This window comes from Musa acuminata, chromosome BXJ2-2 (genome assembly GCF_036884655.1).
Source record: "Musa acuminata AAA Group cultivar baxijiao chromosome BXJ2-2, Cavendish_Baxijiao_AAA, whole genome shotgun sequence".
NCBI lineage: Eukaryota > Viridiplantae > Streptophyta > Magnoliopsida > Zingiberales > Musaceae > Musa > Musa acuminata.
Genome location: NC_088339.1, coordinates 14,039,461 through 14,050,545, shown reverse-complemented (window position 1 = coordinate 14,050,545; position 11,085 = coordinate 14,039,461). Strand labels below are relative to the sequence as shown.

Below are 11,085 nucleotides of genomic sequence, written 5' to 3'. Positions count from 1 at the left end.
CACACGACCATCTCGCGACGATGTTGACTCAGTAGTAACATGGATGCCCATTCCTTTGGATTCATTATTCGAGAACTTCTAAAATCAATATCAGACATTATATATATAATAATCATGATAGATCGTTGCATAATTTTATGATTGAATAATGATCGATGATTTTACATAATTATCTCATAGTTTAACTTTCTACTTTATTCGATGATTTCACATAATTCTCAAATATGTCCATTAGACAATTTAAGAATATTAAATTACGTTTCTATCTAACTTTTGAATCATCGGACTCTATTAACGTAAGTATGAGGGACCTTCATTAGGTATAACCTAGGTATAGTTTTTGTAATATTACACACTAAATCCTTTACTTCTCCAACATCCGACTTCAATAAGATCAAACTGTGGACCCAGATTAGGTTTGAATCATTGACTTATTGGATAATCAAAATAAGAAGTAGTAGGTATACTTAGTACCTTTATTCAATTCTTTTTAGATATTTTAGATTTGACTAATGAGATGCAAATATTTAGTATTCAATATATTCCAAGAAATGCAAATCAACCTCATTTAGTTAGATTTCAGTATATATATATATATATATATATATAACAAATGGTGACAGTGACTCTTTTGATCCAAGGGCCTGAACTAGGGAAAGGACATGTTAGGATTACCTGCTTCATGTTTGCAATCTTGTAAGCTATAACTCTTCTAATGAGAAACTGATAGTTCTCTTGTTGAAAAACAAAAAAAAGAAAACTTTCAGCCTACATTTTCTATTATTGTTGGAAGGATATATTTAATTCCCGTTATATCCAAAATATACATTTGACGTCCACTATCACTTGGAAAAAAAAAAAATGATTTAGATCAAACGATAGAAAATAATAAGTAACATCACATCTTAATTTATAGAATGTTATTGTTCTGACCTTAAATTAGGCTCGGATGTCACCGTGACCTAACATCTGACATCTGGACCCGATCGAGTTAAAAATGGATCGAATCGCTCAGCGGTTATTCAATAAGTGATCCGACCCAATCACTTAATTGAGACTCCTTGTGCTACGAACCAACACGTCACCACCAATCCCTTTCTCCAGACCCAAACAAAATTTTTGGCTTGAGGCAGCCGCGTCGCTCTTCTGGAGGAGCTCGACAACGATTTCAACAATATTGGAGAGCGACGTGGCTGCCTCAAGCCAAAAATTATTCTACCCTCACTGAAGTCGTGACATCCGGTGCGAAACTTTCCACCACCGTGACCAAAGCATCAAGTTCACATAACCTATTTCTAACCCAAGTCATCGTAGATTTCGACCACCAGAAAGACCGACTTGCTTCTCCCTGAACCCAATCACACGCTCACCCAAGTCGCTATCCAAGCGCTGTGACTTGTCTGATGATGATGATGATGATGATGTAATTTGTGACTTGTCTGATGATGATGCTGTAATTTGTCAATTAAAAAAAATAAAAGTAGTTCAAATTGGCATGATTTGACTAATATATAACCTGAATTAAATTAAATTAAATTGGATTGGATTATGATTGAAAGAAATCTTACTCGACCGAGATTGGATGGGTTTAGATCAAACTTGGAACTTTCGTTGTTTCCATCCGACCAAAATACTAGTAAAACCTATTATAGATAAATAAATAAATAAATAAAAGAAAAATAATCAAACTATTTTTTGTTAGATTTCAAAATTCAGAAAATTTTCACACACACACACGTACAGCCCAAGGAAGAAAGTGATTTTTATATTCATATCCCCGAATTTAAGTTTAGTACATGATATCTAGAAGCTTGTATAAAAAATTCTTATAGTAATGTTGACAAATTGACTGATAAGTCACGAGACATCAGAGTTGTAATTGATATCCTTTAAAAAGTCATTCAGGATAATTATGATTAAAAAGTACTAGGTATTTAAATCATTTGCTTTTTATGAGGATTTGTAGAGAGGTAAGGGCTATCTATACATATTAATCTTCTCTATATTTCGCGAGTCTTTTAATTTTTATATTTTTTTAAATAAAAATAAAACCAGCTACAGTAAGTCATAAATAATTGTGATAAACATATACTTTTTTGGATGGATATTAAGATGTTGATATTGAATGGAGTGCATGGGGCGAATTTCATATGATGGAGATTCGATTCACCGAAAGATAAATAAATAAATTGCTTATGACAATGGGAGTTTGGATTTTATCGTGTGAATTGCATCCTTTTCCGTGTCCAAATTTTCCTGTTTTATAGACCCGACCAATTGTTTTCCCGTCTTTTATATACTCGGTGTTCGGAACACCCACTTGCATACTAGGCTTGGAAGTGCCACGGTCTGTGGTAGGGTCCATCGCCAGTTATACGCGCAAGGACAAGTTGGTAATTTTGCCTCTCTCGTTCTCTCTGTCTGCCTGCATCCTACTTGCCTATTTAACCCTCTCGCGGCTTCTCCACCACCCACCACCATCTACACCACCACCAACGCCACCAAACCCCAGCCGCAATGAGCCTTGCCGTCATCCGTACCATACTCTTCCTCTCCCTACTCCTTCTGCTTCTACCACCGAACGATGGCCAAGCCGAACCCCCCGACGGTATCCAGTGCGCTGCCGACCGCGGCATCTACCCGTGCCAGGCCTACGCTCTCTACCGAGCCGACGCCACCTCTCTCTCCCAGCTCGACCTCGCATCCGCTGGCGACCTCTTTGACATGAGCCGACTCTCGATCGCCCGGACCAGCAACCTCACCACCACCGCTGTGTTGCAGCAGAACCAGCCTTTGTTGATCCCCTTGACCTGCTCCTGCACCAACTACAGTCGCGCTTACGCGCCCGTTCCCTACCAGATCAACTCCGGCGACACCTTCTACTTGGTGTCCATCAACAAGTTCGAGAACCTCACGTTGTGGCCCGCCGTCGTGCTGGTGAATCCGACGCTCGTCCCGACTAACCTCACCATCGGCGTCATCGCCACCTTCCCCATCTCCTGCCAGTGCCTCAACAGCACCACCGCGAACAGCATCGCCATCAATGGCAGGATGCCTCTCGGCCTCGTTACGTACGTGCTTCAGCTTTCCGATACCTACTCCTCCGTCGCCGCGAGCTTTGGCACCGACGTTCAGACGCTAATTAACCTGAACGGCAACCAGAGTGCATTCTCCACCATCTTTGTTCCCCTGTACGAGATCCCACCGCCGCTGCTGCTATCGAACGCGTCAATCGCCACCCCGCCTTCCCCTGCACCCACGGCTGAGTCTCCTTCTGTGGTTGTGAAGAAGAGAAACGGAGTGATTGCAGGACTAGCAATCGGTCTGGGTGTTGTGGGAGCTCTTTGGGTGCTGCAGATGATGCTGTTAGCGTGGCTATGGAGGCGGTTCGTGTCCAAAGGTAGGTGGGGAGTGGGCGAGGAACGTGGAAAAAGTTCTGCGGATGGATTGATGAAGTACAGCAAGGGCGGGGAAGTTGCATCTAACGATGACAAGCTGATCAACGATATCTCAGAGTGGTTGGATAAGTACAAGGTGTATAAGGTGGAGGAGCTGATGCAAGCCACTGATGATTTCGGGCAGAGCAACCATATCAAGGGAGCGGTGTACAAGGGGATCATAGATGGCGAGGTGTTCGCCGTCAAAAAGATGAAGTGGAATGCCCGCGAGGAGCTCAAAATACTGCAGAAGGTTTGGCCCTTATTGGACACACAGTTTCTATTTTAACTTCGAGCATTCGCCTACTAATTCTACTCGATATTCTTCTGGTATCGTGCGATATTCTTCTACTTGCACGTTCCCACAAATTACCTCCTTCAGATTTTTAAGTGGGGTATTCTAGAGCTGAGATGTGATGAAGATCTTGTTTAAGGGGGGGGTTCTTTTCAGACTCGCCACTGAAGTCGTCTCATCCCGATCTGATCCAAGACTTCAACGCGTGAGAAGACTTCGCTGTGAAGCCATCGAGAATAATTGGCTGTCCATAGCATTAAATGGTGTACACAAGTCTCCAGGCCTGAAAGCTCGTCGACTTCCGCGTCCGCCACCATGTGGTGATGCAAGCCCCGTTCCTATCTTTGTTGTTTCACCACCTACCCACTTGTCGAGAGGGCTTTACCATCGCATCCTTCTATCTGCCGTGTGATAAGTGGTCAAGAAGCTTGACTTCCAAGTCTTCTGTCCGCCTAACCTTCTTTCCAACTCTCTCTCTCTCTCATCTCTCACAGTTTTGCTCTCTTAGTATAGGTTTGACTTCCATAAACCATCTCTTTTTATTAATTTATTGCTCATGCGTCATCTTTAATGAAGGTGAACCACTCCAATCTGGTGAAGCTGGAAGGCTTCTGCATCGACAACGATGCCGGCACCTGCTATCTGATCTACGAGTTCGTGGAGAACGGCTCGCTGGATTTCTGGCTCCATGACCCGGCCGCCCCCTACAAGCTCGACTGGCGAACCCGGCTGAGGATCGCGCTGGACCTGGCCAATGGCCTCCAGTACATCCACCAGCACACCTGGCCCCGCGTCGTCCACAAGGACATCAAGACCAGCAACGTGCTCTTGGATGCCCAGATGCGCGCCAAGGTGGCCAACTTTGGGCTGGCCAAGACCGGGTGCAACGCCGTCACCACCCACATCGTGGGCACGCAGGGATACATCGCGCCGGAGTACCTGGCGGATGGTGTCGTCACCGCCAAGATGGACGTCTTCGCCTACGGAGTGGTGCTGCTGGAGCTTGTGTCCGGGAAGGAGGCGTCGAGCGAGCGGGGCGAGTCGCTATGGGCAGAGGCGGAGGGACTGCTGTTCGAGAAGAGCGGCGGCGGCGGCAGCGAAGCAAGTATCATGGCGTGGATGGACCCGGTGCTGGCGAAGCAGTCGTGCCCCATGGAGAGCGTGGCGACCGTTATGAACATAGCCAGGGACTGCTTGCGCAGGGACCCGTCGAAGAGACCGACCATGGTGGAGGTGGCGTACAACTTGTCCAAGGCCGACGAGCTCTTCTCCGATTACTCTGCAGACACTCTCTCCATTGAGAGCCCCGACAGTATCTGAAGGTAAGCGGAGTGCTATGGAATATAAATACCGTACGCGGATATATAAAAAGCTCTACATACTAATGCATCAGATTTGATGAATACAGGGAGATACGGCGGGGCTATGCCATCTTGTACAAGTTTAGTTTATTTTGGGGTTTTAATATCACCGTGTAAGACTGGTAGATTACAGCAAATTAATAAAAGGGCAATTGGTCCAAAATAACATCGATCAAGCCATGATTTTATTAGAAATTGAAGGGGAAAAAACCTAAATTCCTCAATATTCAGGACTTTATTCCTTCCAGAGACTTCTCCCTCAACTCTTTTACTCTATCCTCAAATATTTTTTTTTTAAGATTAAACGTAAATATGACCTAAACTTATTCATATACTCTAAGTTTGATGAGACAAATATGTTAGATAATTATGAAATTACCTATTTACGCACCCGTCTATAGTACTCATCGTTGCAGAAGAGGGTGTGCGTCATGTAAGAGAGTGTCTTTGCTATTGAATTTAAATTTCTATAATGAAATCAACTAATGAGTTAACAATTAAATTTATATTTTGAGTGACGTAGGATTAGTTTCAATCAAGGAAAGATGAATCGATTAAAATAGTGAAATCAAATATTGGGTCGGAACGAGATTAGACGTCGAGCCGAAGAATTGATCGACGTATCAGCAGAAGGCTTCGTACCATGAGTTCGGGCATCGGGCTAAAAGAATCGAACATTGCTCCAAGGAGATTGGATATTGCGAAGATCAACATATCGATTGGGCAATACATCGCAAAAGAAGATGATGCACTGAAAGGATTGGACGATGCGATAGATGAACCAATGACATACCGGACAACATAGTATTGTATTTGTAATCGATTGTGTCTAAATTGAAGCAGTCATGATTGTAATTGAATTAGTTTTAGGAGAAACCATACTAATTTAATTAGGGTCCCATTGAGCCTAAGTTGGGACTGTTTTGGACTAAGTAAAAGACCCATTCTATGATCCAAGGATAGGTTAGAACCACATATGAGCTAAAAATGTTAAGAGAACAATTTTCCATACTATCAAGCGATGTTACCACTAGTTTGGATGGAGGTACCGCTTAGTATCAGTGTTGTAGGTAGTAGTACAATCTATTACAAGCAATGGTACCATCTATAAATACCCTAGTTATAGACATTTTTTGGGATGAGATATTTTTTGCTTTATTTTTGAAGTCATTTGGGGTCTATAAATACCCTAGTTATTTTTGCTTGGATGAGCATGAAATTGAGTAGAAAAAAAAATATATACTTGAAAAAAAAAGTGTTGTAATCTCTCTAAAGTTAGTGAGTCTCTTTTTCATAGAGTTAGAAGGTTTCTAAAAGAGGAGTGAGGTCTAAAAAAGAGAGGTGTATGTTAAATCTTGAATTTTGATGATAAAATCAATTGATGTGTTTGTGATCTAATGTGTGTTTAAGTAAAGGAGGACTAGCTTCGATCAGGAAAGATAATTAAAGTAGGAAGAATCAACGTTGGGCCGGAGTGAACATGTTAGAAGATTGGACGTCAAGCTAGAGGATCGATCGACGTATGTTGAATCTCGGATTTTGATGATGAAACTAATTGATTGTGTTTAAATGTTTGACTACATTTTGAGTGATACAGGTCTACTCGATCAGGATTAGACAATTAACGCAGGAGGAATTGACGTTGCGTCGGAGGAGATCACGTCAGGATATTGGATGGCAGAAGGCTTCGGGCGTCGGGCATCGGGCCAAGGAGAGCGAAATTGCGCCAAGGATATCGGGGTTGCGGAGGTCAACCGCCGATTGGGCAACAAGCTGCAAGAGAGGACGATGCACCGAAGAATCGGATGAAGCGCCAACCAATGACGTGCCGGGCAACAGAATGTCAATTTGCGTTATAATAATTGTCTAGATCGGAGTAGAGTGTTTGCTTGTGTGTGCAGGATTAACTACGATAACCAAAAAACACAAAGCGAGAATACCGGAGTCAAGCTCGATGGACGTTTAAGAGACCGAAGAATCATCGGAGATGCTGCCGGAACCGTCCGAGAAGAAATCGGGAACGTGTCGGAAGTTCGCCGAAGAAATCGTCGGAGGCTCGCGGAGATCACCAAGAAGGCTCGGCTACTCGTTAAAGTCATCACAAAGATTGGGAGCTTGCAGGGAGTCCGTCGGAAGAAGTTCGTCGGAAAGCTCGCCGGAACAAGACTCGACGTTCGCGGTTAAAAAAACTTGCTTAGGATGTTTTTGTTATGTAGTTCACCTGTAATTAGGATTAGGATTAAGAGATAATCCTATATCCTGGTTAGGGGCCAACTGGGCCCAAAGTCAAATTTGGTTTGGGCGAAAAATAAGCCAAACCAATGAATCGGAAAGCCAGGCGGTGGAACCGCCTGGCTGGGCGGTGACACCTCCTTGGCTGGGCGGTTGCACCGTCCAGCACCCGAGCGCTGGGCGGTGGCACCGCCTGGCTGGGCGGTGGAACCGCCAGCACCGGGAACCCTAAGAGAATTCAAATTTTGGAGCCCAAAATTTGAATCCTCTTGAGGCCTATAAATACCCCTCAAATCTCAGCTGAGGTTACAACTTTTTGAGCAGCAAGTGTTTGAGAGAAAAGCCTTAGAAAAGTGTTAGCTTGTCTTGTTTTCAATTTGCTAGAGAGTTCTCCTCCTTTCTTATTGAAAATTTGTAAGAGGTTGAGCTGCTTGTAAAAGGTTGTAAGAGGGGTGTTTACCCTTCCATTTCAAGAGACTTGCTAGTGGAAGGTGGGAGCCTCATCGAAGAGGGGCCTCGCAAGTGGAGTAGGTCATTTGACCGAACCACTCTAAAAATCGGCGTAATCTCTGGTTTGCTTTTTATTATTGTCATTTACATTACTGCAAATCTTCTTACTGCTTTAGTTCCTTATTACTCTTGCTGCGCAACTTTAAGAACACGCCTTCAAGTTAAATTTCTCAAGTTTTGTTCTTAACATACGAAAGATTTTTTTATTAAAACCGAAGTTTTAATCCGCTGCACTAATTCACCCCCCCTCTTAGTGCCGCTCCGATCCTAACAATTGGTATCAGAGCCACGGTTTTCTACTTTGGTTTAACACCCAAATAGAAATGGCTCTTTATGGCTTTCAAGAGGGTCACTCTCTCATTCGTCCTCCCTTTTTCAATGGGACGGACTACACTTGTTGGAAAACTCGAATGAGAGTTTTCTTACTTTCTTTGGATTTGAATTTATGGGACATAGTCGAAAATGGATTTGAAATGTCTTCTCTCCCAATGAACCATTGGAATGATTTGGAGAAGAAGATGTTTTCTTTAAATGCAAAGGCTATGAATGCCTTATATTGTGCACTTGACAAAAGTGAATTTAATCGCGTTTCGATGTGTGACTCGGCTTTTGATATTTGGAGAACTCTAAAGGTCACTCATGAAGGCACTAGCCGAGTGAAAGAGTCCAAAATCAATATTCTTGTGCATTCTTATGAACTTTTCCGGATGAAACCAAGTGAGTCCATCGGAGACATGTACACCCGGTTCACGGATGTCATCAATGGACTCAAAGCTCTTGGTAAAAGTTTTTCTAATTTTGAACTAGTCACTAAAATCTTAAGATCCCTTCCAAAAAGTTGGGATCCAAAAGTTACGGCCATTCAAGAGGCCAAGGACCTTAAAACATTCCCTCTCGAAGAACTTATTGGGTCTCTAATGACCTACGAAATGAACAATGTGGCAAAAAAGAAACTCGAGAACAACCTTCCAAATGATAGGAAGGATTTGGGACATAGAACACATGAATACCACTCGAGCATAAGCTCAAGTGATGGTGAACTTAAACTACAAATGAAACAAAAATTAAAAAGCAAAAAGAATGGAACTACTTGCTTTGAACGCAAGAAGAACAAAAGTTGGGATGAATTGAGCTCTTCCGAAGACGAGGAGAAAATCAAGAAAGGCGAGGTGGCAAACTATGCCTCACCCTCTTTCAACAATGAGGTAATCAAAATCCCACTAATTCATTTCGAAATTACATAATACTTTCTTGAGTTATTTTTAATTTAGTTTAGGATTAATTTTCTTGAAAATTGCTTGTGTTATGTTAATGCAATAAAATGTTAGATATAAATATAATGCTTATACACCTAGTAAGATTAATCTTATATATGTGCTTGAGAAGCAAGAATTTGTACTTTGACGATTTCCATATTGATTTTCAATGTCGATGCATGACTTTTGAATGGAAGGTTTTATGATTTTTTTTATGAACCTTATCTTTGGTTTTCAAACATGATGTATAGTTTTGACATAAGAACAAAAATTTGAAGCATGCTAATATAAAGTCAATCATATAAAGTAAAACTAAAGAAATTTTAAATATCTATAAGAATCATTCAAAATTATGTTCAATAAAACCTTACTTGATGTTGTAATGAAACTATTGAAAGTTTTGATGCTATGATTTGATGATTTTATGCATGAGATTGTAAAGTTATACATGATGATTTTTTGGTCTTGATGGTTTTTATGACAAAATTCATTTTTCGATCCTAAATGTTGATGCACATTTTTATCTAGCATAAATGACATGAATTTAAATAACTAAAAAGAGAAAAGCATTGTTCTTGAAAATTATTTTTCTCTATCTTGTTGATTTATATGAATCCCTTGAAAATGATTTTGGTTTGATGATTTGAATTACAAATGAGTTTTATCTAAAATCATGATCTTGATTCCGTGATATTTACAAATTAAGATTTATTATGAATCAAGATTTTTCATTAATCGATCTCCTAAGATTTTCTTTTGATTATTAATGAGTAGGTTTTTCAAAAAGAAATCATGTCTTCTGGTATTCACATGTTCTAATCCTTCATGATAAAATTTTTATGTAATTCCTTATATTCATGAAATGTTTATCTCATCACCAATTATTTTCTTCTTGATATTCCTTATTTGGTGATATAAAATCATGCATGAAATACTCTTGAGATTATTTTGATGCATACAAATGAAAAGTTATGATCATGCATGGTAGGATGCAATTTGACAAATTAATACCATTATGATTTGAAATATTTATAATTTGGAATGATGCATGCAATACTTATGCCTTTTATTATGATAATATATGTGATGTATTGCATATGATGTGAATCATGAATGCTTTAAATGATAAATGTCTTGATATCATGATTGATGATTTTGTTCAATGCATAAGATTTTTAAAATTATGCATAATGAATCTTGTAATTTACAGATTATCGATTTTCTTTTTACCATAATGAAAGTGCCTTATTGATCCTTGTCATAATAAATCTAGCACTTTCGGTTTTAAACATGATACATGTTTTTATTTGACATAAAAAAAAGGGAGGCATGCTTGAATGAAATAAATCACATGAATTGAAGTAACTAAAAGAGAAGAACATTTTTCTTCTTGAAAATTATTTTTTCTATATTATTGATTTTGATGAATCTATTTGTATTATTTTTATGAATCTCATGGATTATGAAAATGATTTGAATTTAATGGATTTTATTGAAATCATGATCTTGATTTCTCACAATTTTCTATTGAATGAATCAAGTTTGTTTTCTATTTAAAAGGATATTTATCAAAATTTTCATGGTCTTTTAGTATTCATGATATTGATAATTATATTTTGAAACTCTATGTAAATCAAGATTCTTCATCATGATTCTCTCGTTTTATAAAAGAGGAGATGTTCTATGTGAATCATAAGATTTTATATGCATGAATTGAGATTCTTTTTGCTATTAACTAGCAAGAAACTTGTTTTTGTAAACCATGACATGCTACTTGACATCTTGATAATTTATAACTTGAGTTTTCTTTTTGAATCAAGATTGTTTCCTATCATGTTTTCTATCTACAAAAGAAGAAATTTGTCAAAAATGATATATGTCTTTTGACATTCATTTTTCATCTTTATTATTTACCCTTATCATGATTTGAATATTATAGTAAAGAGAAATGAATTACATGATTGTATTGTTATTCCCTTCTATTTGACACTGAC

General features: G+C 39.6%; 1 protein-coding gene across 2 annotated transcripts; it reads left to right on the top strand.

The window, feature by feature from the left end:
- Positions 1-2,469: 2,469 nt before the first annotated feature.
- Positions 2,470-5,340, top strand: LOC135605145 (serine/threonine receptor-like kinase NFP). Of its 2 annotated transcripts, XM_065094894.1 has the most exons (3): positions 2,470-3,690; positions 4,309-5,054; positions 5,141-5,340. In XM_065094894.1, exons 1-2 carry the CDS (start codon positions 2,518-2,520, stop codon positions 5,050-5,052), a joined length of 1,917 nt encoding a protein of 638 aa, XP_064950966.1. In that variant the 5' UTR covers positions 2,470-2,517; the 3' UTR covers positions 5,053-5,054; positions 5,141-5,340. The 2 variants fall into 2 exon arrangements, with proteins under 2 accessions (XP_064950966.1, XP_064950965.1); XM_065094893.1 differs by having other exon boundaries at positions 4,309-5,178.
- Positions 5,341-11,085: the final 5,745 nt, after the last annotated feature.

Excerpts from the sequence above, each read along its gene's own strand:
- LOC135605145 (XM_065094894.1), top strand. The coding sequence starts at position 2,518 with ATGAGCCTTGCCGTCATCCGTACCATACTCTTCCTCTCCCTACTCCTT. Across the intron at positions 3,691-4,308 it reads AGCTCAAAATACTGCAGAAG|GTGAACCACTCCAATCTGGT; the intron begins GTTTGGCCCTTA and ends TCTTTAATGAAG.